This window comes from Neopsephotus bourkii, unplaced genomic scaffold, assembly GCF_033783945.1.
Source record: "Neopsephotus bourkii isolate Nb327-2 ecotype Australia unplaced genomic scaffold, CSIRO-AGI_Nbou_v1 NB_1637, whole genome shotgun sequence".
Taxonomy (NCBI): Eukaryota; Metazoa; Chordata; class Aves; order Psittaciformes; family Psittacidae; genus Neopsephotus; species Neopsephotus bourkii.
Window position 1 is genome coordinate 5508247 of NW_026902112.1, and position 25852 is coordinate 5534098.

A 25852-nucleotide genomic window follows, 5' to 3' on the forward strand; every position below is an offset into this window, starting at 1 on the left:
TTGCAAAGTTACAAATTTATTTGTCTTGAAATAAATACAAATACTTCATTAAGAAACTTTTCTCAATAGACTTTACACAATAGCTTTATTCTTTCTGGAAATTGTCTGTTCTTCCCACAAGCTGTTATGGATATTCTACACAAGAGCTGAAGTTAGTATAAAGTAACCTCGGCTGCGTTCTTCTGAACAAGCAATCCCAAAAGTATTAACATTTGCTGTTTAACTGCTCAGCATTTGCCTTTTCTTGTTTGTGTGAGGACTGCAATGCAGCAGGCATGCACTGGAGCGTGGGAAACCCTGTCCCCCTACCTATGGAAGGACAAGCTTAAGAACACCCAACTGTGAAAACCTGACTGGCGGAAAGGTATCAAGCTGCTAGCATCAAAGTAACCCAAGGAATCAGGAGGCTGTATACAGAACCAGCAGCTCATTACTTTTAGGCAGTCATTAAACACTATTTCACAGATACAGTGCTGCCGCTCCACCACTCTGTGCAATGCACTCCTCAGCACCAGTGAGATCTCAGAGTTCCAAATTTAGTAATTAGTAGCAGTTGAATATACAGTATCTAATTACACACCATCCCAGTTATTCATCTTTCCTGACAAAGAACAGCTGGATCTGGCTTTGCTTAAGAATTCCAAATTCATCACAATTGTGCTGGACACAAAAAATTGAGCTGCAAAGAAACGAAACTGTCTGAAGGAAAACTCAAGCTGTTTATGCTTTGTTGGCATATACAGCTACCCTACTTGTTACAACTACACCAGCTTTTGTGGTATGGTAAACCCTTTGGCCCAAAAACACAAACAGGAGATGCCACCTTGCTTATCAGATTTAAATCCTGTCCTCATTTGGCTAAGCTTTTTTTAGGGTCTAGGAGGGGGAAGAAGAAAAGGAAGACTGGAACTAAATCTCAAAAAAGTGAAATAAAAAAAAAAGCTTAGATTTAGTTCATCTCAAAGTCACATTAAATCACCTATTTTAGCAGTATATTATTGTACATAGGAAAACAGGCTTGAATACTAAGGAATTAGAAGGCCTATAAACGCATGATACATTAACTTCTCTATCATTTGAAGTCAAGCTATATACAATGAATTCGACTCCAGCTTCAACATGAGGCCATAACACATTTGTTTCATCTCCTTTTTTTAAAAGCCATCCATCATAGTGATTTTTTTTCTTCCTCTCCCCCTCTTTGAAACTCATCTCAAATTGTGCCAGTTTACTTCAAGAGAATAAGAGATAAAGGGACATGTAACGGCTTTGATTTTAAAAGGAGGGTATTAAGCAAGTCTGGTTTGACTCTGAAGTGTTTACAACCACATCAGCTTTTGGCAAGTATCCTTTAGAATTTGGCATCCATTGAAGGAGGGCACAATAGCAGCAACTGTCTGAGTTAGAAGAATAACGACAGAGCAAATGAGATGCTTCTTTTCTTTGGTCCCTGTCAGACCCTGCTGAACAGAGTTCAGCCTACAGAATAGCTTGAGATTAATACCAGTTATGCTTTCGTGATACACAGGGGGCATCCATTACTTTTTCCACACTGTGACCAGTTTCAACCTCCCACAGCCATCTAACAGGACACTTCCATGGACTTGGGGCTTGATTGTTCAGCATTGCTTGCAGAGTTCGGCGTCAGCTCGATGCGTGTGTCTGTGTGGGAGCGGTTCCTGGCACCATCCCCAGTGTGAGATCGGCTCCTTGTTCCCTCCCCAGTGTGAGACCGGCTCCGTGTGCCTTCTCCTGTGTGAGACCGGCTCCTCTGTCCTTCCAAAGAGGTTACGCTGGAGCCAGAAGCGGTGCGGGACCTCATCAGCCTGGTCATGCTAGCAGAGGGGACTGGAAAAACAATCTGTCATTAAAGCATTGCCTCATGGGTTTGGAAGGAAGCCCTTGCCTTCCTCTCCAGCCTTAACCAGCTTTGGAGAAGACCTCATGGTTGAATATAAACTTTTCATGGTGGCTTCACATACCATCACTGCTCCAGACATACATTTAAGGAGCCCACATTACTAAAGCAAAATTAGTGGCCAGGGCTGAGGGATTCAACACAAATGAATGTCTTGCATGTTGCTGTGGCTGCAACAATCCAACTAAAGACACTCATCAGACCTCCCATTACTTTCATATGCTTTACCTTTACTAGCAGCCCATGCTGGCAATACATTTACACAACAGCAGTCATTAGAAGCACATACATGAAGGACAAACAGCTACAAAACAAACAAGTCTATCAACTAATGAGGTTTCAAATGTTATGCTCAGTATATGAACCAAACCCTTTGATGCAATGATGTGACACTATTACAAATATCAACCTTCAAAATATCAAGAAGAAAATTGTGGGTTTAAGATGTCTACAAAGGTCTCTGCTATGTAGTAACATTATTTGGGCTGAAATCCCTTTGTTCAAACACCACATGTTTTTTTCCCCTTGCAAATGCATATCCAACTAGGAAAAGATCACACATCCAGCATCAGAAGACTCTCTGGGTGCTTAGATGCCCAACAAACTTTGATAGCCAGGTGAATGATTCCACAATAAAAACAATACTTACTGTATCCCATTCCCTGAACAAAGTATTTGAAAGCTTCTGCAAGCTTGGCAGGCTGCAAAAGAAAAGAGTATTATTGTAATTAACTTGCTGAGCACTGAGTACATTACAATGTTATAGATGTCATAGATGCACTGTCTTAACAGGGACATCTTAAATATTCTCTGGGCTCTAATGAATGTATGAAAATTTCATTGATGTGAGAGAATTCTACCATTCCCCTCCCTAGTCTGCTCCCCTGCCCCATTACTTTACCAAATGGACACATGTATTTGAGAATGAGAGTTCCAGAGAAGTAATAACAAGTGGTCTAAGCCTGGCCCAAGCTTTGCTCATGCCATTAGTGAGGCAGATGACCTAAAGTAAAATGACTTCTATAAAGGGCACAAATTCAACTGGTCAGAGATGATAGTTACATTTATAGGGCAAAAAAAGGCTCAGCAGGAAGATGTAAGCACAGCTATGACTGACATTCTTGCAACAAGGCACTCACTATTTTTCTCTGCTGCTGACAGAGTGGCCAAATAAGCCTCACAATCTCAATCAATATTGCTTGTACTTCTGGCATAATTCTATCTGAACCAGTGCAAAGATGGACTCTGTGTAACAGAAGCAATACATACTGTGTGGCTTTTAAAAAGCCTTTCTCCCACCTCCCCCTGTTGGAGCACACACTATCTCTACAAGAACTTCACAGCATGGGTAATTACAAGTTCTTGTTTTCCCTTAAGTTCATGAACACCACGTTATGTTCCTTAGAAATCTGTCTAGATGGTACATCACATACTAAAGCTGATTTACAGGTCAGCTCTTTTAGTGAAGCTACACTCAAGCATAGGTAAGTTTTAACTTTCCCAGCCTGCTTTTATTAGCAGCCTTGGAATTTATGCCTAAATACATTTCAGAAGCTCCAGTTCATTCTCAGTCAAGCCAAGTCAGTGCATGCAAGAACACAGCATTGTTATTTCTTGCCTTCCACTTTCCTGATCTATACTATAAATAGCCCAAATAAGACTATCTTTCTAAAACACTAGTGCTCCAGCCTTAACCCATGTTATCTTAGTAGACAGGCATAAAATAATACCTCTGCATTCCCACCTCAGACCTTTACTTGGTTAAGACATAATTAATGGAAATAATATCCCCTCCCAATCTTAATTTTATGCCTCATTGCTCTTTAAAGAAAAAAGAAAGCTCAGATGACCAACTGACATCATTACTCATGAAATCATAACCATCCTTTTGGCTGACATTTAGGAACAGAAAGTACCCTACAAGAAAACACCCATTTCTTGCAGTCTGACATGCTGCAGAACAGGATTAGTAGGAATTATGTCCAAATCCTACCTGGGAAACTTGAGGGAGCCCACCGCAGTCAGCCATCTGAAACAGGGATGAGAACAGCCAGTTAGCATAATACCAAAGGAACTCATTTATGCTCAGGATATATTAAAATGACCAGTTTAGCTATTTAGCAGAAAAAAAAAATTTCCTTTTGTTGTGTAACATGTAGATGTACACTTTGAAGTAAGCAATTAAACGTTTATAAAAGCTACAACTGCAGAAAACCCTTAAGTGTCTTGATCCTCAGGCAAAGCAAATAAATACTTTTTGCTAGGCAGTGATCACTAGTTTCTTAGAAGCCATCCTATTAGTCCTGGTTGCAAGTTCAGCTCTGAATTACAATAACGTGACTTGGTATTGACCTGAATAACAAACAGGGGAGAGAGAACAAACACCTAAGTCTCAGAGGTGAGAGGGAGAAAGGATTTGCTGAGATTGCGGCTGGCAAGCACTAGCCTGACTTGCCAAGGGAAGCAGCGAAAGCCAAATTAGAAAAGCTATCTTGAGTGCATGCAGTATTTTTGGAGCACATCACTTTTCCTGCCACTCCACCCCTCGAAGTCAACCCAACAAAAACAGGGCTGTTCCAAGCTGAAAACAGTCAAGTTGTAAATTACAGGAAACCCCAAATCCTATCTAGGATTAGTTAGAAGCAAAACAGGCCTGTAGGAGGATCCAGTATCAGCTGTATCCCTGGACTGAGCAAAGGCTGGCCATTGACAAAGGATTTGAAACAGTGACAGGCTTTTCCTTAGGGTGAGTCTGTCATGCCCACACAGTAGGCCAGCAGGATAAATCCTCAGTGGTAGGAGGAGAAAGCATGTCTAAAAATAACTGTTTATCATAATTTTCACTGACCAGTTCAATAAAGAGATGCAGTAAAAGTTCCCAGCAGAAGCATGACCAAACTTGTTTCCATTTGCTTGCCATTACACTCATTCCATTTTACTTCATCAGTAACAAGCTGAAAATTGCACCCATACTCTGAATGCCAAAGCCTTTGCATGATGTTTTGCTATTTGGACATATATTTTATCAAGTTTTTGGAAAAGAGTCATTTCAACAGTAAGATGTCCTGGACTGTGCCCCCGTAAAAGGCAGGATGGCAAAACTACAGCTGATGGATCTATTCATCCAACATTACCGCTGAGGGACAGGCAAGCACAGGAACAGAATGAGTTGGTTTACGCTTCTGCTCTGCTGATGGCTTTTTCAGATCTTTCAAATCACCTTGAGATCAACTGTATCAGCTCTAGTCAAATTCATTATGGGTATGTGAAATACTGAGCATTTTAAGTCTCACCCCTATTGGTTTAAATGGAGGAGCTGAGAAATTCCCTGTTATGAACCTTGACAAGAAGCTTCTATCTCATTTATCCCACTAAAATACTCTTAACCCTGAAGGAACTGCCTTCCCACATCAGAACTAGATTCTCACCATTAACTGTGCTGCAGCATATTGCTCTGGTTCTGCTTTTTTAGTTAATCTAGGTGATTTTAAATCAGGGGAATGTTTATTAAAACAAATAAACCAAACCCAACACTTCTATTATTACCTTCAGAAGTGTGGTCCTTGTTGGGTCCAGCTTTGAGTTGCATTCAACCTGTATTAAAGAACAGTACCACAGGCATTATACACAAGATTCTAATTATGAACTGCTGGATAAAAACAGATTAAATACCTTGTTTTCTAGCTTAATACAGATGAAATTGATTATCTTAGGCTTTTTTATAAAGAGTCGATGTATACTTATACACATCTTTAAACCCAAGTAGGGCAGTTCACATTTCCATGTACAAACAAACCCATTAGTTCGGAACTGGGGATTTTTTTCTATCTGTTTCTGTGACTCCAGTGGCAACAAGTGTTGTTTATCTTGCAATCTGGGATCATCTGGTAGCATCCCAAGTGGTGAGCAGCCACATGGCCACAGGCCAGCAGACTGGTCATGCCCATTAAAGTCATCCAGTCATCTGGGGCAAGTTATAATGGTCAAAAAAAGAAGCTCTTCACTTCCATAGTGACCCAGGCATCGCTCCAACACCACAGAACAAGCTAAAACACCAGCAGCAGATTCCTCTTGAAAGGAAAATATTTGCAGTTCACTGTAACTGCTGTGGCGATTGTTCCTAACACAGGATCTATTAAATAACGGTGCACAGACAGAGAGGATAAACAGCAAGGAATTAATGGCAGCTGTCCCATGGTCTGGAAGAGGAGAGCCAGCTGGGCTGGATTGATGGCTCGAGGTACGTACCACAGCATCCACTGCTGGGGAGCTGTCGCCAACCACCAGGAGAACAGGGCATCTGTAAGGAAGCACATGGAAGAAGTATTATTGCTGTGATCCAGCCTGGAATTGCCCTAAGCTGCATTTTGTGTCACTGGAGGATGAGAAAGTTAACTGTGTGAAAGCAATTTGCTTTGTATTCCAGACACCTTAAATATACATTAAATCCACTGTATTAGCTCCACATCTGCTGACATGCATGATATCTTGCCTGAGAAGCTGTCCCTTTCCCCATACCTTGTAGCAATCAGCCCTTTCCAGTGCTCTTAGGCCTAGTTTTATATGGAATTGAATGCAGGGATCAGCATTAAAGTCTCATCCCTACATCCCCAGGCCCCTGAGCTCCAACTGTTGGACCCATCCATCCTATTTCAACCAGATTGACAGAGGAGCAGTCTCAAAGTCTCCTGTGTGTAAACATCAGCAGCTGAGCAGCAAATGACCCAACTGTTATGTTGTACAAACTGCAGCGTAAGTGAAAAGCTATTAGCAGATCTGCCAGACAGTCATTCTCATGCCTGCTCCATCTTTCTGAGTGTTTTTATTTCGGTTTTTTGAATAGTTTTGGGTTCTGGTTTTTTTGGTTATATAGGCACAGCTCAAGTGCCTTCAGACCTACTGTTTCCATTAACTTCAACATATTTCTGTACAAAGCTAAGTACATTACAAATACTGATTCTAAGTTTGCAGATACACTGTGACAGAAGCTACTTAGCTTTCCATTTCAGCTAATATGATTGTGAAGTTTGAAGCAGGGAAATCTTCCTAATGGTGGTCCCTGACCTGCAGCAACATCTTATCTCCTACATAAAATTACAAGACCCTTTTCTAGCACGTAAGCACATTCAGCTACAGCTCTGCAATGCATATGCAATACACTCACTGATCCTAACTCTTAGTTAACATAATGTATAGGTGAACTGGTAGCAAATAAAATACTTACTGAAGGGTGACAACATTTATTCCAGGAACAGGACGTTCAATCTCTAGGTCTCGCCGACTGAAAGAAATGGAGAGGACAAAGGCTCTTTATACACTGTAATTCTAGATATTTTCATATTATTCTAGTTTAGAGAGAGCACATACATTCATATATGTTAACTTAATCTGATACATGTTGTGGCCTTCAGAACTGACGGAGAACCAGTCTTAGAATGAAGTATCAATGTCTTAGTTCAGTCCCAGTGTACCCAGCTTTCTCCCTGGAGATGCATAAAGTCCTTCTCCTGCAAGCAAACCACTTGAGATCCCTGAAGGCACTGTCAAGCAGAACTTTATACTGGGGGAACATAAGTAACTTCACCACAGAAATAACACTGGCTCTAAAAGAAGTCAGGTAAATGCATTTACCTGTTGTAAGAGTTGACAAAGAGATGAAGGTTGGTTTGATTCATGTCATTAATAATATGCTGACGGTAAGTATGGATCAGGTCATGGTTGCTGTGAATCTCTTCCTACAGTGGAGACAGAATGGTTCAGAATAGGGGCTATTTTCTGAAAGGATCTGAAGACATGGCACAACAGTTGTGTATCATATTCATATCTACACAGCAGGAGTGTGCCTTTAGAGACAGGACAACTTCTAACACCCAGTGAAATTACCCAGGATTAATATTAGCCTCCAACTGCGGTACCACACTTTTGCTTTAAAATTTCAATATGTTGTAATGTCAAGATATTACAATTTCAAAACATGCAGTTATAGTGCAGATGGTTACAGTCAGACAAGTGTGCGGTTTTAAAACAAAATGAGTCAGGGTAAGAAGCTCAACAGATATTTCTAGAGTAAAGCAGATGTTGAAAGCTTACAAACACATGAAATGTGGAACTCAGTTTCACAATAACAAACAACTGAGCTTCAAGGACTTCAATCACTAACATTTTCAAACAGTTTGGTTCTAAAGTCTTTATAGATTAAATCCCTTTTCTGCTGGAATGGAGTTTTCCATTGCATTTACTGACAGTTTCAAGCACAGCAAAATAGCCTTAGTATAGAGCCTTCCATTAAAGTAGGCTTGAACCAAACAGCACCATTAATACTAATAACCAGCTTTCTCAGAGTTACAAGTACATTATGGTCAGAACATGAACACATATGATGCTTAAGCCCATGTTTAAGTGTTGGCTGTCTGCAGACAGACAACCTAATAGGAATGTCATCACTGAGATGCACTTAAGTCATCAGGACACAGCAAGCCCCAACGCAGAATGCCACCTCCAAAATATTTGGAGCACAAGTATGAATCCTATATCACATCTTAACTTCACACTTTGTTGTTTAAGTGAAGGTTTCTTCCCTCCTTCCAGCCCCAGAAGGTACATACTGATGACCAAATACATCAGAGCAATCTTTTGAACATCCTTACCTTTCCAAAAAGATGTGAAATGACCATGTCTGGTAAAGCATTTGTCCAACCTGAAATCTGAACAGCGAGATTATCTAAGTATCTGATGTTAAACCAATCCTTGAATAACTGAAACCATTTAATCACCCATAAGTAGACCAAGGGATATTTCTCTGCTGTCCTTATATGTACCGTAGCCTGGATTGGTATTTTTTCCCCTGAAGTCAACTAAAACCCATTAGTTATATAGGGACACACTACTAGTGGCATAGGTGTACACCTGGAATCACTCCCTGCAAGAACACCAAGCAAGCCAGCCAGATGGGTGTCATTTCATCTCACTGTCCAATCTCCTCCCTAAGAGCTCACACTGACAAGGCATTTTCAGTACCTAAACCTAATGTCCCAAAGTATGTGCTCTTGCTTTGTAAGGATGCAGAGCAACCTGCTGTATTCTTAAAGTCAGTAATACTTAAAAGAGATGGAAAGCAGAGGCACAGATATGGAAGAACTTGATTATGGTGAGACACTGGGTGAGATAATCAAAATGGGTCAATAAGACCAGTACATCTCAGTGTAGGCGAGTTATTAAATACACTTCTAGATGAAACTCACCAAAATAAACTGGTATGCAAAGTTATTTCTTAAAAAAAATAGTAACGAAGCCTTTAAAGAATGTTACATCCCAATTTCTCCTAGTATTACAAGGTTGTCATTACATTTAATGTCACCCTAGACACTTACAGTGGGTTGCCTATGTGTGGTTAAAAGATTATGCACTCATTTTTGTACTTCTCAGTGTTTATATCAAAAACGCGACCCTGAATGATACAAAGTGCCTTCCATCAGCTTACCCCGAAAAATGTCTTAACAGGTTAAATCTGACTGACATGTAATGTAGCATTTATACTTCTATATACTGGCTCCAGGAAGACTGTTGAAACCAGTTCTCAGCACCTCTTTCCCCACATTGAAATCTCTTACAACTACAAAAAACATACAGTTAACAGGAGCTTCTTTATATGTGAACTTTCACTTGTAATTCAGGCTGTATGGACATTCTGTCCACGGTTACCATAGCTAACAACCTTTTTGGAGGCTTTTTGGCATCCAAGACTCAGCTAGATGACTGAAACCTACAAGATGTTGTTCTAAACATTTTTCTGTGCTCTAGTTCCCATTTTGGACTGTGCTGGTTAACATGCCACAGACAAGAAAGAACTGAATGTTCCACTAAGCTCAGAGTTTACTTGCAAGTAAGTTGTTTCCAGAACTACCCTGTGTACAGGTTAAACTAATTTTCCCCAGCAGTTACTAGCTCTTAAGAGCTGTCTATACCCATTGTACCATAGGTATCTCTTTCACAAAGTACTTATTTCTACCACTAGCTCTGCAGTAGGTATGTTTGCAAATGAAAGAATAAACCCCAAAGGAATTCAGCTTGGGATATTTTGTCTCTGCAGCTATGTCCTAACACAAGCTTGCCCATGCTTGACAGCCTCAGAGAACGATTTATTCTCCTAGCTTAAAAATGTTTACCTTCGTTGCTGCCCAGTCCATCCAACCTTCAGCACAAGGGTTTACATTAATGAGAACTAATCCCTCCACCATCTCCGCGTGGTTTAACTGCAAAAGAAAAGAGATTTAAGATTCATCGCATGTCCTTTGACAGTCAGCATAAAACGTAAACTAGCAAATTATCTCCGGGGTCTGGTTTGATCTTGCACAAAACAAGCATATGTATGGAAATAAAAGATTTTTCATTAAAGCAATTCAACTGAGCAGCTGGAGAACATTAAGACTTAACTTCTTCTCCACCCTCAGTTTAAATAGAGAACTCCCATTAAAAAAACCTTCTGCAAATTAACAGGGTAGAGCCCAGGCCTTAAAATGGAAAAAATCTAGGTCTTCTGGCTTAGCTATCCCGCAGATTGTGGTATTTCACTTAAAAGCCTGACTGCTTACTTAAATGGGCACGGCAGAGCAGGAATTCTCTGTGCACGCTACAGGGGTGGCAATGTGTCAGGGAAATTGGGTTTGAGGCTTCAAGGGAGCTCCACAAAACTTACAGCAAATCTGGTTAAGATGTAAGCACCGGCTCCAGTTCCCATTCCTATAACTGTCTTCAGCCTGCACAGCAATAAACCAGAAGAGACAAATGACTAAGAGCACCGAAAATAAACCCACATTAGCAGCCTTCCTCTTTCACATGCCAGCGGGTATCTACAGGAGGGTGGGCTGCAGCTCAGGTGCACCATGGACCCTCAGCAGTGCCACCAACCCAACTAAGGAGCTTGATGCAGCAGCTAGTTTGTTTGCAGTAGGTTTACAGGACACTGGTCCTCACACAGCGCAGGGCAGCAGCAATTCTCACTTATATTTAAGTAAATACACTCAGCAACCATAGCATTGTTCTCATTCTGGAGGAAATGGTCTCTGCCAGAAAAGCTTATAAGATACAGTCTTAAATCTGCAACCTAAATACAAAGCTCCCCCTCTCCCAGCTCCCCCTGCCTTCTATCCAGCTGGGACACTGACCCCTCTCTAACAGGGGGCTGGCAGGGAAACCTCTCCTGCTATCCAGCCACTGCAGTCATCAAGTTTAAACTTCATAACCAAACAGGGCAGAGACAAACCAAATATTTGCATTAACTGAAATCGGGTTTAAAGCATCGCCTTCAAGGTCTTAGAAAATACATGGAAGGGAAGACTAGACAAAACCACTCAGAAAAACAGGTTATACAATGCTTTTAGGAAAACACCTGAGGACAGTTTTCATTCTCATTAGCAATATTAAATCAAGGCTTTGTAAGTACACTGCAGTTTAATTGATTTTTAAGGTAATGACATTATGGTAGCAGGGAATTTTTTAGTGCAAGAGCAGAATTGACAGCCCTGTGCCTTACATTGGGTGTTTCAAAACCACATCTCTTTACTATGGTAAACTGGTCCAAGGTACTGTAACAACCAGTTACAGCTGAACAACTGGGGTGCTGGTCGGAGACTAAAACCCCCACGTGCAGTCCAGACTGCTTTATACATCTACCTAACCCTGAATGTCTGAAAATTCCTTGGAGGTGCTCACCTGAACTCTTCATTGTGTACGTGGAACACTCAGTGAAGGCACCTTTGCAGCTACAGTTCCAAGGGAGAACACACACCAAAACTTTTGCAGGTAGAGGAACACTGCCACAAGGTCCTTCAATATCTGCACCCTAATATCTGCACTTGGTAGTAGAAGAGGCTTGAGGAGGCCAGATTGACCCCCTTAGACACTCAAGCCACACAAACAAAGCAGTACCTTCAGATGGGACCATGTTTTTTTTTGTCCTGCTAACCACACAGGAAAACATGGGTTGTTACAGTGGGAAGAACAGATTGTCTGTGCCCTGCCCCTGTGAGGCTGATGCATAGAAAATACTGGAGGAAGCCCCTAAATTAGGCACATGGGATTTCACTCCAAGTTGCTTCCTGTTTAAAAATAAACTGACATTTCAAAAAAAGGCCAAAATATAAGCTCTGTCAGAAGCAAAGGCAAAGTGATCCATCTATAGCAGAGAAATTAAAAGCCAAACACAACTTTAGTGCTAGGAAACATAATGCCAGAGAGCCAGAGAGCATCAGGGGCTCTGCCCTGCTCTTATGGTGTGCCACATAGAGTGAAGAATGAGGGAAATAAGTAAATAACTCTGTACTCACCCAAACTGTTTCAGGATTCCAGGGAGCATTTCAGCCAGCTGATCCATGGAGGGATACACGTACCTACAACAAATGTGTTTGTGGCGTTAATACACCACTTCCAGTAGAGTAGGCTGGCATGTTTAGAGACACAGTGGTCACTGTAGATTTAATACCGAATGTTCTCATTACATGATTATTGACTGTATGAGCTGAATTTAATCAGGATCAAGCACAAGTAATATAGCAGAAACAGGAATGTAACTTATATGGTACTTTATGAGTTACAGGATGATCAATGTCGGGTCCGGCTGAGAGCAGAACAGACCATAGTGAGCCTCTTCCAAGAAAAGTTAACACTTTTGAACTTGAGGTGAGTTTCCAACAGCATTCAGACCATTAATACTTAGGTTCCACCCCAAAAAAGTTTCCCTGTGTTGCAGAATCACAGGGTACAGCAAACCAATCTAGATCTTTGGCAAATAATTTTCATGTATGTTTTCATGGGCTCACAAATTACCGTAAGATAGGTGAGAATAGATTTATTAATATAGATGAAGAAAATGAAGGCAGGAAGGGCTACAAAGCTGCTGAGGAAGTTCAATAAAACCAGCTGTCAGCTCCTGGTCTTCTGCAGAGCAGAAGCAAAGTCTTTAGGGAAGGAAATTATGAGCACAATCTCAACTAAGCAGCACATGGGAAAAAATCCACCCAAAGTAGCTGGAGAACATCTGCTTAGGATGGATCCAAATCTCAGCTTCCCATCAAGGCTACACCTAGTGATTCTCTAGTTTATTCTCCAAAATGAAACCGAACTTGAAACCCCAAATCACTGCAAAGCTAGTTTAAAGTTATTTTCTTAGATTTTTCTTGTTAGGAACCTAAACCTGATAGAATCATAGAATAGTTTGGATTGGAAGGGACCTTCAAATGTCCAACTTCCCTACAACAAGCCTTATCATGACAAAGGCTAGTGTCACCACAGCTACGGTTTTAAAACTGAGCATGCTGGTTTCACAGTTGGAGGGCTGTGAGAGGAAATACAGCTTCTTGTGCTGTCACCACGATGTTTTTAGTCAGTGGTCTACTATCATAGATCATAATGGCTGCCTTGTGCAGCTGACAACTCAGAAGTGTTAACTCTTGTTCAGGACATGAAGGTTAAGACACTTAAAAGCTTGTGATTCAAATACAAAGGGGGCAGGAGGGGACTGAAATACCTTTATAGGCTGCTCGCAGACAGCTGAACCATTGCAGTTAACACTGAGAATCTGGCTCATTGTGACCTCCTCAGCATCAGGGCAGCTTAACAGTTCAGAAGGGAAATAGACTGGCTCATGCAATGAGGGTACATATAAGCTCCTTAATTCCTAGTTCTTATCGAATGACTAGTTCATTTCCTTGTACCCTCCCCTTGACATCTTGGCTGCTCCCTTCCTCAACCAAGCTTATTCCTATCCCTGGGGCATCTTAAGGCAAACCTGTGACATTTGATCTAAATGGGATATGGATTTTGGCAAAGGCTGCTCATGGCACACAAGGTTTCCAAGCATTAGAGCATCATACATGATACACATACAGGAGTACAGAAGTATCTATGATATTCTGGGGGGGTACATCACTTTGTCACTGTCCAACAACTTGGATTTTCCAGATAAGTCGTCAAGTCTACAGATCAAGATCTACCATGCTGCCATTTCACAAAAAACATGGATTTAGGAAGGACATGGTATAGTGGCTAATGCCTACCTAACAATTTAGCTTCATATTTGTGTTGAGGGTATCATTACAAGACAAGGTAACTCGATATTTAAATTGACAGATGCAGACATTCGTCAAGGAACTGCTCTACAAGCAGTATAGTTAAAGATAAAACACAAAATTACAGACCCAAAGTCTATCACAAAATGGCAAAACACATAGCTCCCAGAGCTGCAGTACCTTAGAAAGCGTGTCAGGACTGAAGTTCAAAAGCCAACTACTGTGTTTGCTGCAAGTGCTTTTAATTCAACTGCAGATCAAGACTCTTTTTCAGCAGAGAGGATAATTCTGAATGCAAGAGCTGTTTCCCTGACGACTCACCCAGCTTGGAAAGATGGTGCTCCATCCTGCTGACCTGGGGCATCCACATGGCAGACAGCAAAGTGCTGGGTGATTTCCTGCATATCCTCAAAGTTGAAGAGAGGATTGAAGCAAGTTTTATCTTGACAAGAAAATAAGGAATAATTACGCTGAGAGGAAATGGTAAACTTGCAGCTGTAATAAAATCAGTTATTAATATGTCCTGCAGGTTAATGAAAAGTTGGTTAGTTGGGTGAGCTATATTATAGCCTGGGAAAACTGGTAGTCTAAGGAGAAAAGATCAGCAAAGCCTTGCTACAAGAAAACCTGTTCCAGCTTTCTCTAATTCATTAAAGTAAACCCCTTGCACAGCTTCTTCATCATGGCCAGGTAAGGTTTATCCATGTTATTTTGGTACCTGCCAGAAGTGTTTGTTTAGTACCTCAAAATGTCAAAAAGCTATTCTTTATGCAAAGCTAATATACTAATAAAATGCAGCCAGGAGTGCTCAACACAGGTTTTGGCTTAAAGTTATGCAATTAATTGTCCAGTCTTTTTTTTTTTTGGACTGTGTCAAAATAGATGGAGGAAAAAGGTATCCAAGAGCGTGACTTGTGCTTTTGCCCAAATATTACATGAGAAACGTTACATGATCAGCTGCTGCAGGCAGCTCAAGACACAAGCATCCTTCTGGGACACTCAGTGCTGCAGGCTTCCAGTTTTGAGGTGATTTGATTTACAACCATAGAATAGTTAGGGTTGGAAAGGACCTTAAGATCATCTAGTTCCAACCCCCTGCCATGGGCAATATTAATGTGGGGAGAGGGTTAGCCTATTTTCCTCCTGGAGTTGAAAGCATGAATTCTGTAGCTCCAGCTCTGAGATGCCTAGAAAACAGTTCAATATTCTGTGTGTATTTCTGAATGTTTTCACAGTACAATGTACAAGCACAAAAACTGCAGAAGACAAAACATTTAGCTAAAAATCAGCTTTAGGGGAATATGCAAGTTTGGGGAAAAGTTCTTCCCCTTTCAAAGGGGGAGAAAAGTTTATTCACCATGAAGATACACTTTAACTGTAGAAAGAACAAACTCTTATTCAAAGATAGGATCCTGATTAAGCCCTGCCCCAATACACTGAAAACCCAAAATAAAGACAATCCCATAAAAAACAGCCAAGAAAACAGATTTTTCTTATGTGTAATATCTGCCCCCCAGCAATAACCAGATTTTAAAGATCTCCAGGTGTTTTTTTAGATATAAATATTGACAACTAATCAAGAAACAGTAAATTGTGTGAAGTACACAGTACTGGTGAAAAGAGAAATTGGAGCAAATCTGGCTATATTAGAGCAAACCAGGTCACTATATTCTTGGATATGAGACATAAAAGCCCTTTCAAAGTTATTTTCTTAATACTGGCTAAGGACACAATGCCAGCACTCGTTTTATCATCCTGCTTTGACATGCAATTCATATAAACCCACAGCACCATAAGACTGGTTATCAGACAGGAACTTAAGGCAAAGCACCAGCAATGTTGTTTTCAGTCATGCCAGCAACACACTGTCAGCCACCCCTGAAAGTGTTTTCACAGCCTTTCTACATGGTCACTATGAGCTAGGAGAAATCTTTTGCTCCTTTAAGTGAAATATTCCACTTACTTTGTATGGAGAAAATAATCTGAGAATTAATCTTGTTCTAAGAGCAGAATTCGGTGCATCTAACAGGCTGCAATGCACATAAACAAGCAGGGACCTGGGAAAGGCTTCCTAACCATCACAGCTTCCATCCCTTTGATTACAGCAGTAGTGTAAGGGAACCAGGACATACCCATGCTATTAAAAAGTCTACTTACGGTTCAGCCCAATGTCATGGTAGGTGAGGATAGCTGGCCGGTTCCCTCTGGGGGTCCCACACATGGTGACATGGACCGAACCATGCACAGTCTCCACATCTTGCTCCTGGCAAAGAAGAGGAGGAACTGTCAGGGGCATGTCCATGTTACAGCAGAGCTCTGATCAAGGACAGGTTCTGCCCCAGCCAGGGGGTATCTGTAATTCCAATGCAAACACATCCTGTTCTCTCCCACATTGTAAATTTGGCTTTCACCCACTCAGGTCCACAGACAACCACAGAAGCGCTTAAGTTGCTTGTTCTAACCAAACGCTGAGGGAACAGTAAATAGGTTTTAACCTCATTAAAAGGCAGCATAAGGCAAAAGAAGAAAGTAAGCCATGTGGTGCAATGACACCTAAAATAACAAGTTTGCAACTATGACTGTTGACATTTGCGGAAGTGCAATTTGCCACGATAAAATACTTCTGCTTCGAGGAAGAAGACTCAGCAAATAACTACTACTCCCCAAAGAAAGTAGTATTAAGTGGTCTGTACTCACCATGAAGACTTATCACACTGTAGGGTCTTGTGATTTTAATAGCCTTCCTCAATTAACACAACAGCCACATGCGTTAGTTTTATGGCTTGCTATGTATAGACCTGAGCCTAAACCCAGCTGTCTAAGGTTTGCTGTAGAGCAGCAGATCTTCAACACTGCAGTGCTGAGAAAACTGAGAAACATTAAGCAGCATCGTGCTATTATCTGACATAACAGGAGTTTGTACTATTGAATGAACTTCAAGCTAGAGGACACCTTTAATATCAGATCAATGCCCCTGAGTATCATCTTTTATGTATTGGATGTCTGTGTACCTAGATGTTGCTTAGGTCGTACTAACATCCACAACATACAGAAGAGTTTGTTTTTTTTGCACTTGAACTTCAGATGGGTATAAGCAATTTATTATTTTGCCAACATATATAAAGGTCATCACAAAACAACAGCTATTTATGGCACTTGTTTAACTGTAACCCATTACACTCACAGAACAGCCAAGACAGGTTAGAAGCCAGGCTTAGCGTTTCACCAGAATACTTCCTTTATTGCACAAGACAGACACCCTGCTGCAGGGCTTGCTTGACTTACCTGCAGTAATGCCCAGAGACAAAGCCCAAGTTAAATTCAAATCTACTAGAAATTATGCTGCAGAAATCAGAAGTGCACTAACTCTGAACACTGTTACAGGTCAAAACCCAAATGCTCTTCAGAGATCTGAGGTAGTAATTTGGTCTAAATATCAGCTCCTTAATTTAATACAGAGAATATACCACACATTTTGTTGAAAATAAGAATGCTGGGCAATGCCATTCCACAAGTCACCCATTTTCCTTGCAATTACACACATCAGTTTTAAATTACAATTACAGCAATGGATCAAAATCCATCCCCTCCTTGTACACTGGGCGAACTGAGCATCACTGCTGTCTGAACTATACTCCATTGAAACACTTGTTTTCAGCTTTTACAAATCCCTTCAAGATTCATTCCTCTGCATACTCACTGCATTATTTAGCATGTAAGCTGTGTCTTCCATATCCAGCACCATCTTTAGACAAAACAGGGAGATAAATCCAGCAACTCAGAGGACAGTAGATGGTTTCTACTTTGTCCAAGCAGGAAATTGGGTTATATAGACAAGCTGCTATCCTACACAGGCTTATGACTCCCAGAATGCCCAGCTAGAAAAAATAAAAACAGACTAATTCATGAGGATGTCATTCTTAAATAGGATTTGAGTCAGGTTTGTCCAGGAGACAGACTTACTCAACAGAGCTCAGAGATCAAAGATGAGCTAAGTCTTCACTGCACAAGGTATAAAGTGCCAATTTCAAACCTGAGAATTAGTACAGTCTTTCCTGTTGCTGTTTCAATCAGGTTTGGACAAGTTTAGCTTAATTTCATCGGTGTTTTATCATTTCAAATGCAGAATCACACCAGACTTATTCTGAATTAAATCAAAAGCCTGTTCTTCCCTAAAAGCCAGGATTAAAAGTTTCCTGTAAGAAGACAAAAGACTTCAAAAATTTAGGGTAAGTCAGAATGATTCTGCACAACAACAAAAAATGAGGACTTCAAATGTTTGAAATCTAGTATTATCCAAATTAGTTAAGCAGCATTATAAATATTCCTAAATCAGTCATACTAATACCACTAAGTTTCATTTTTAGCAGAAAATATGGTACTGGTAGTATATTTATCATACAATACTCCAGAAGAGATTTGCAGTAGCAATAAATAGCACAGCAATTAATATTTTCCACATTATACCTTCCTTCTGTACTTAGATAAATTTCGATATAAAGTGTGACAATAGATACTTTGGCAGCCTTAACACCAGTAATGACAGTAAGCAATATTGTGGAACACACCTCTTAATGAACATGCTATATAGAAATCATTTCATCCTTGGTTGAAGACTAGCAGGCATTTTGCGTCATCACATTACTATTGCTAGATCCTTCCAGTACCAGCACTGAAAGCCTGTAACAGGTTTTCTTAGAAGGGAACCCACCTTTCAAGATTTGGGATATTCCTCCCTTGTGCATGAAAGGGAAAAATATCTCTTCATGGTAGATAAAGCCAGACCCTTGGACCTGAACATCCCACTGACGTCCACAGCTAATTCTTCTGGAACTAAAAATCTCAGTCTAGTTCATACTTAAGTAAAAATAGTTCAAGGACAGGCGACCATACTCTTAATTACTGGCATAAATCACACTCAGTTTAACAATTGGCTTAATTCCCCATTATCTTCACAGTAAGGCTCCCCTAGTTCTAGAAGGTTGTGCTATTTTTCATTAATGTGAATCTATACAGTGAATACCCAAAAGGTTCTCCTAAAATACCCCAATCAGTTCAAACCAGTTTGTTCAGTGACATCAAACCAACAACTTTACATCCCTATTGATCCTATTAAAGATCAAAAGATTTGCCTATGTGATGTAGGGATGGATGTTTTCAAGATGCAGAGCACTAAAAACAGATGGCAGCACATCCCAATCAACATCAACATTATAGTAAGAGGCTCTTCAGCAACTGATTTGTATTAAAACACTATCTTGGAAAAAAATCCAAGGTACACTAATCCGATATAAGGATAAAGACAAACACACCATCTGTTCACATCTCTCACTTTAACAGAGGTGCAGTCATCTTCATGCCCTAAAAGTGCACACACAAATACTTTTGATACATGCAATTTAAGAGATACTGAGTTTGAAGGAGCTGATCTGTTCTAAAGTAGACTTCATTTTGGGGCCAAGTGACCTTTTTTGATGTTTTGGTGTGAGGTTAGAAGTGGGAGCCAGCTTCTAAGTCAGTAACATGCAAGAGCCCATTTATTCCTTTTCCTCTCTACCCTGTCTAGGGATGACATGGATTGAGGAATGTCTTTATGAATAAGCTGTTTTCTGAAGTATGGAACATGCAACCAAAACACTTCAGATATCTAAAAAGGAAAATATACACACTCCATAATTTGCTAAAAACTGTCATAATGCATATTTTACTTAAAATACTGCATTCCATCAAGATTACTTTAAAGCTTTCAAATATACTGAATCCTTCACTACCATCTCATCCTTCTATTTTAATTTCTATTATGACTTTTAAATGTACCTCCCTTCTTTTGACTCAGAACCGAGGGAAAAGCTTCAAAGCTTTTAAAGAGGATTTAAATAGCATTTAAATTGCTAGGAGACACTATATTTTATATCTGTATTACTTAAGAAATTTAATACAGCAATAGCTACACATGCTATTTTCCTTTTCTTTTTTTCCCCTTCCAATATCTTGAAGAACAAATACATTTGAGCTTTTACTACAATATTGTAATGCTGGGTTTCAAATCCCTTTTTCCCTGAAGCTATCGAGAATTTTTCTCTAGCTTTTTGTGCTCTAAAATAGCTATTTCAATTCATCTCATGTGTTCCTAAAATCCCAATGCCCAATATTTTTTCTTTTTATCTTGTTTCTATTTTGGTTTTGTTTTAGTTTCTGTATTAAATCAGCAATATTTAGTTGAAAGTTTCCCAGTTCAGGTAGTCAATTACATTAACAGTATATTAATACATATCATGATTTCAGATGTAAATGTCAGTGACTGCTAAGGTGGAAGCCAGTAACAGAAACTTTGGTGCAGGAACTGAAGCAGATTATTGTAATAGTTCTGCCCAGGAATTAGTCCTATCCCTTTTAGCACTGGGTCACGCTGCCCTGCAAATGAACAAACACACAACCACCTCCATCCCCTCCCTTCAGAGATGTGAAAGGATGAGGAAATCCATGTAGCACACTGCAACACTCCAAACACCATCCACCAACACCAGCAGGAAACCCACCCTATTGCACCATGAGGACCAGCTGATTTCTTTCCCTTCACAGGCAGAAGGAGGAGGGGAAACAGAAATGGCTCTTGCATGCCAGTGAGTACACATGGCTGTAAGCCATGAATTCTAAGGGAGAAACTCACCTCCGCCACCTACAGATGCTGCACATCTTGGAAAGTTTGTTTAGTTATTTGGAAAAGCAGCATCCTGATGAACTGCTCACTTCTGGAACACTAAGCTAAGACACATATACCATGTCAAGGAGCCAGGTCTCCATCAGCCCCAATGCTGCCAAGCTAGAGAATAGGCAAATGCATCAAACTGGAAATACAATTAAAATCCCGTTGGCATTAAGCCAACCTAAAGCAGCACAGGACGCACTGCCCTACGCCAGTTTATTAATTGTGCTAAAGCAGGTTTGCCCAGGAATGTTGCCCTTCTTGGAAGGCAGGGGACCTTCACTTAAGTTTTCAGGTGGGTGCCACAGACAGACAGACAGAGCTGTCTAAAGGTAGTTCAGAGCTGTCAGTTCTTCCATCTCTTCTCTTGGCCAACCCCTGGTAGTTTCACAAAAGCTTTTGTTCAGAGAATAACCACACACGTCTTGCAATGTGTGCTTTCAGAAGGGTGATACTGCACAATATAGTGACTTACTTCAAAAATGGAAACGTATGTTTAACCCAAGTCTGTCTAAAACACCATGAGAAATAATACTTTCTTTCCAAACCTGAATAACTAGACAAAATCTATTCTAGGAACTAAAATGCATCACAGGCAGCCACTACTTTTCACTAGTGGAAGAAACAGTTATTAACTGAACACTGCATAATTTGTCCCCAGAAGGATGGAGCAAGTTGCAAGGGATATGGTGGATACCCACACCCATACACAGGCACTAAAGAAGCTCCATCCTGCCAATGGCTGATCACCTTCTTCCCTGGCCAGGTCCATCCTCCTCTCAAGTGTGGTTCATAGGACAGGTTGCTGATAAAGAACACAGGAACTTCAGTGTTAGTCCTGAGTGACCTGTATCCTCGAGGGCCACACCTCAACTTCTCTAATGAACTAAGCAAGAGTCTCTTGTAACTGCTTCAAACCACCTCTTTCATAAACCAAACAGAGAAGACACAGAGGTAGGGCACTTGTGGTTTTAAGGACCAAAGTTTAACCTCCTTTCAGGGGCAGTTCTTAACATAATGGATTGAGACTGTTCTTCCACATTTTTCCTTCCTGAGCTAGAACAACCAAAGATTCAACTTTAACAAAGAAAGAACATTCAAAACGCAAGAGCTGGCAAAACTGGGCTAAACAAAAAGAACCAATGCTCTGGACTAGCAACAGTTAATGCAAAACATGGAAAAAAAAAAGAACCCAAAAGGCTTAGAGAATTTGCTGAAAGTTTAAAAAAACCTATATATACACATGATTTACAAAGCAAGCAATTTATTCCAAGAATAGAAATGAAATATGGGTCACTTCTGAATTCTTAATCAAAACACCACAGTATTCCTGTTAGCAGACTTAATCTGGGATTCAGATTTATTTAGACCAAGTGATCAATCTGGATGCAAACAGAAAGCTTCTCCCATGCTGTGCACTGTCCTACAGGAAGTCACATGGTGACAGCTTTAGCTTGCATTTATCAAGACTTCAGGCAGTGGATTTCATCATTAGAAAGGATGAAGGGGAAGATACAGGATTCATGTAAACTACAGCTTTGCTACACAGTAAGAGCCATTGCAAGATGGTAAAGATGTTTGTGATAACTGTCTCTCTTGGTTTCCAAGCAAAAAACTGTTGAGTCTGTTGGATTTTAAACTAATTTGCACAACATTAACAAAAATATAGACATGCACAAATAATGTGCAACATGCCACAAAGTACAAAAAAGGTTATTTCTTTCAAGGACCTGAATATTCAAAAGATGAGAACAATTTAATAGCTTTCCTTATTCCTGCACATTCTACCTCCTTCCCTACGTCCCTTAATAAAAGCAAGGAACCCAGCAAGCCTCTTTTCCAAACACATACACCTTCTTGTCCTCAGGGGTGGGAATTATTGTTGAGGTAGGTATAAGTATCCTGGTCTCCCTCCCTTCCATTTCAACACAGCCCGATTCCAATACTCAGCTTAAGAACCAGCAATGACAAACTTCTCTATCAGAAGCTCACATACCAGTAACAAAAGAGGGGACCTAAAATACTTAAAGTCATCTCTCAAAAGTATGACACATGGAAAAGTGGAAAGCCACCATCTTGACCCAGAGGTGTGCTTTATGAACTTTCCTGTTCTGGCTGTAAATAAGCATACAGAAACTATAACCACTCCTGTTACAGTGCAAAATTGATTGCTTAGTGCCTTCCACTGCTCTACAGGCTTCAGGAGTCTTTTGGAAGCATTCAACAGCATAAGGAGGAGCATTGCCTCCAAGGAAATGCATGCATATTGCTAATGAAAGCAAATTAATTGGGGAAAGCATGTGTCCATGTAGGAGGGGAATATTTTGCTTTCACTACCACTGCTGAAGAAACTCATTCTCTTAGCAAGAATAGAACTGCTTGCAACTCAGCCACCCCTTTTGGATGAAGCTTTCTCAGCTTCAGTCTGAAAAGACCTCCTGCAGTCCTCTTCACATCACTATATCAGAGCCCCATTCAAGACCCTTTTCCCACAGTAACAGCAATCATGGCAAGCAGGCAGTCATTTCTGACCACATTTTGCTATTTGCTCAAAGCATCAATTCAGTTTCCCCTTTTAACAAAATAACAATAAATAACGATTATGATAATCAATAATAAAGAATAGCTTTACTTGCCTGAACATCGAAGTCTGGAAGGAGGCGAGTGATAGCCTGTAAAGAGATTTTAAAGCTTTAATGCATGAAGCTTTTGCATCTACACCTGTGTTCTAACCCACTGGTTCTGCACCCAAGAAGGGTTTTATTCTAGCCAAAAGTTAGGCTTTGGGAGGCTGGCTGGACACAGAGAGGTCCATTCCAACTTGTGACCAGCCATCAGTGTTACTGACGAGCTCATGTGCCCATGGAGGGTCTCCACCTGAAAGGAGCTGGGTGACATCTTCCACACCTCCAGTAGTCTAAGAGGCTTATAACTTCAAGGGAAAAAGTATCTTCCAGTCACCTGCTTTTACTAAAAAGACAAGGAAGAAGTCAAACTTATATTTCCACTGGTTGCCTGTAAACAGAGGGAAGAGCAGAGCAGCCAAGCAAACGTCTTGTATCCGCAGAGTACAACAGAGAAGCTAAAGCTTGCAAAAAGCATTGTGATAGAAAGCAAAGTTTAGAATTCTGGCAAGGAGGTCACTTAGCTCCATAGCTGGTTTCATACACTGGTGTGCCAGTGGGGTTGAAAGGAATACTATATGTGGCATCCATATAGACAGCATATGAAATAAGACTTGCCTTTAGAAGAAAGCTAAGCACAACAACTTTTGAGTGCACCACCAAGTCCACACCAACTCCACTGTTAACCTTAGCATGTGCTGAGTGTCTTTCGGGGCTATCTTTTCCACTACTCATAATACATTAAGTAACTCCCTTCATCTATGTGAAGAATGGCCACAGAGGAAGTCAAACTCTGTGCTAGTTTCTCCACATAGACAAAACTTAAAGGTAACATCATGAATAAAAGCATATAGGGTTCTTTTTCAGGATTCCAACTTTTGATCTACATAATACAGAAACCAAGGAAGCTAATCAGTGTTTTAAGATATTCCTGAACTTTGCAGCAAAGGCATTTAGTATGCATAGGACTCTGCTCAGTATCTCTCCTTTGCTTTGCTGTTACTGAACAATATTGGCATTAAAAAGGGATGTTAGTCTCAAAAACGTTTGAGTGCTGCATTCACTGGTATCCAAACAAGCTCTGCTTTCATGCAATGTCCTTGGCAGAGGACCTGTGTTTAAAGTTGCTTGAGCTGTTTCAGTGCAGTTTGCAAGTGCAAATAATTTTCTGAAGTGTTTACGCAGAAAAGGTAGGGAATAGAAAAGAAAGTAGCAGAAATAGAGTAATGAATAGTTCTAGTGTAGAAAACGAGGAAAAAGCCCAACAAGGTTATATATGTCATTGTCAAGAATTAAAATCCTTGGGAATAAAAGAAAAACGAGGTTTGTGTCAAGAAAAAAGCTGAGAAGTTCCTTCAGGTATTGCAGTGATTTGTTTGCATGAACGTACCACAGCACAGAGTATTGCTACAACTGAAGAGTCAGATACTGAGCCCAGATGCTGTGGGAAGATCTTTGAAGAAAATGGTGAGAAAAACAAACGGAAAGAAGTAAAAACAAAAAAAACAAATCAAAAAGGCTAGGATGTTGGGATGTTTCTCCACTTCTCCACTGCAAAGGCTGCAGCGCATGCACACCGAAGTCACCTGCAGAACTGATAGTGCTTTGGCTGCAACTCATAGTGCAGTTTGAGAGGACTAGGTGGGGCACAGCTGAACCTCTGGACCCAGATGTGCCCAAGGGAAAAGTAAAGGCTCTCTCTGTGCCTCCTTTAATGGTATTTGGCAAAACAAGTTCTTTATATTTGCATTGAAAAGTCTATAGGCATAGACAGACTTACATGAGATAGCTGAATTGACCTCATTCTAAATAGCTGAAGACCCCCAGAGCATTCAAATTCAGAAGAGAAAAAAATGCCACCATCAGATCAGCATTAGAGAAGAGTAAAACCACAGGCCAAAAAAGATCAAACAATTAAGTCTTGGTTTTTCATTACTTAAAAAACCCCATGCTTACTCCATCTCCAGTTTATTTTACTTGTTTCTTCCTTACAATATGTTAGAATCAACCTAAGAACATATCACATTTCTAACAGCAGCCCTGAAATAAAGTGCATGAACTCTAAAAAGCTTTAATTACCTCCTCCTTCTCCACCAGAGGTTTCACCTCCGTAAGGTGAGCATCCTGGAACTCTGTTGACATGGTCAGTAGCTGATATCTGCAAAGATGAAAAAAGATTTGTTCTCAGCTTGCATCAAAGATGAAATACAGGAACAAATAAAGGTCCTGCTCCACCCACCCACCCCAGCAGTGACCCACTGTCTCAGATTATAGTTTAAAAGACCTTTGGCAAGAAGGTTGTAAATCTCTCGTAAAATGCCTCCCTGGTTTATTTATGCACACACACACTCCTGCACAATACAAGATTAAAGAAATATCAAAGCTGCGAGATCAAACAACAGATTGGCAGCTCTAAAACAGGGAATGAATGAGGAAAAGGGGCAGGGACCAGTACAGAGGGTGTCATGGAAACTGTCATTTCACAGGTGAAAGGAGGCACAGCCAAATTTCCACAGCCACTTTCCGAAATTAGCTTGAA

General features: G+C 40.5%; 2 protein-coding genes across 2 annotated transcripts in view; both read right to left on the reverse strand.

Moving 5' to 3' along the window:
- NDRG1 (N-myc downstream regulated 1) lies at positions 1–25532 on the reverse strand. Its single transcript, XM_061374111.1, has 15 exons — positions 25393–25532; positions 23326–23361; positions 16141–16246; positions 14305–14425; positions 12244–12306; positions 10614–10674; positions 10084–10170; positions 8566–8622; positions 7550–7653; positions 7143–7199; positions 6167–6218; positions 5465–5512; positions 3912–3947; positions 2568–2619; positions 1–1848 (listed from the first exon to the last, which is right to left on the reverse strand). Exons 1-15 carry the CDS (start codon positions 25453–25455, stop codon positions 1583–1585), a joined length of 1209 nt encoding a protein of 402 aa, XP_061230095.1. The 5' UTR covers positions 25456–25532; the 3' UTR covers positions 1–1582.
- The window catches only part of ZFAT (zinc finger and AT-hook domain containing), a 983920-nt gene that overhangs the window by 291714 nt on the left and 666354 nt on the right, over positions 1–25852 (reverse strand). The gene's annotated exons all lie outside the window — the stretch shown is intronic.

Excerpts from the sequence above, each read along its gene's own strand:
- NDRG1 (XM_061374111.1), bottom strand. The coding sequence starts at position 25,455 with ATGTCAACAGAGTTCCAGGATGCTCACCTTACGGAGGTGAAACCTCTG. Across the intron at positions 12,307-14,304 it reads GCACCATCTTTCCAAGCTGG|GTACGTGTATCCCTCCATGG; the intron begins GTGAGTCGTCAG and ends CATTTGTTGTAG. Across the intron at positions 8,623-10,083 it reads TGGACTGGGCAGCAACGAAG|ATTTCAGGTTGGACAAATGC; the intron begins GTAAACATTTTT and ends CTCGCTGTTCAG.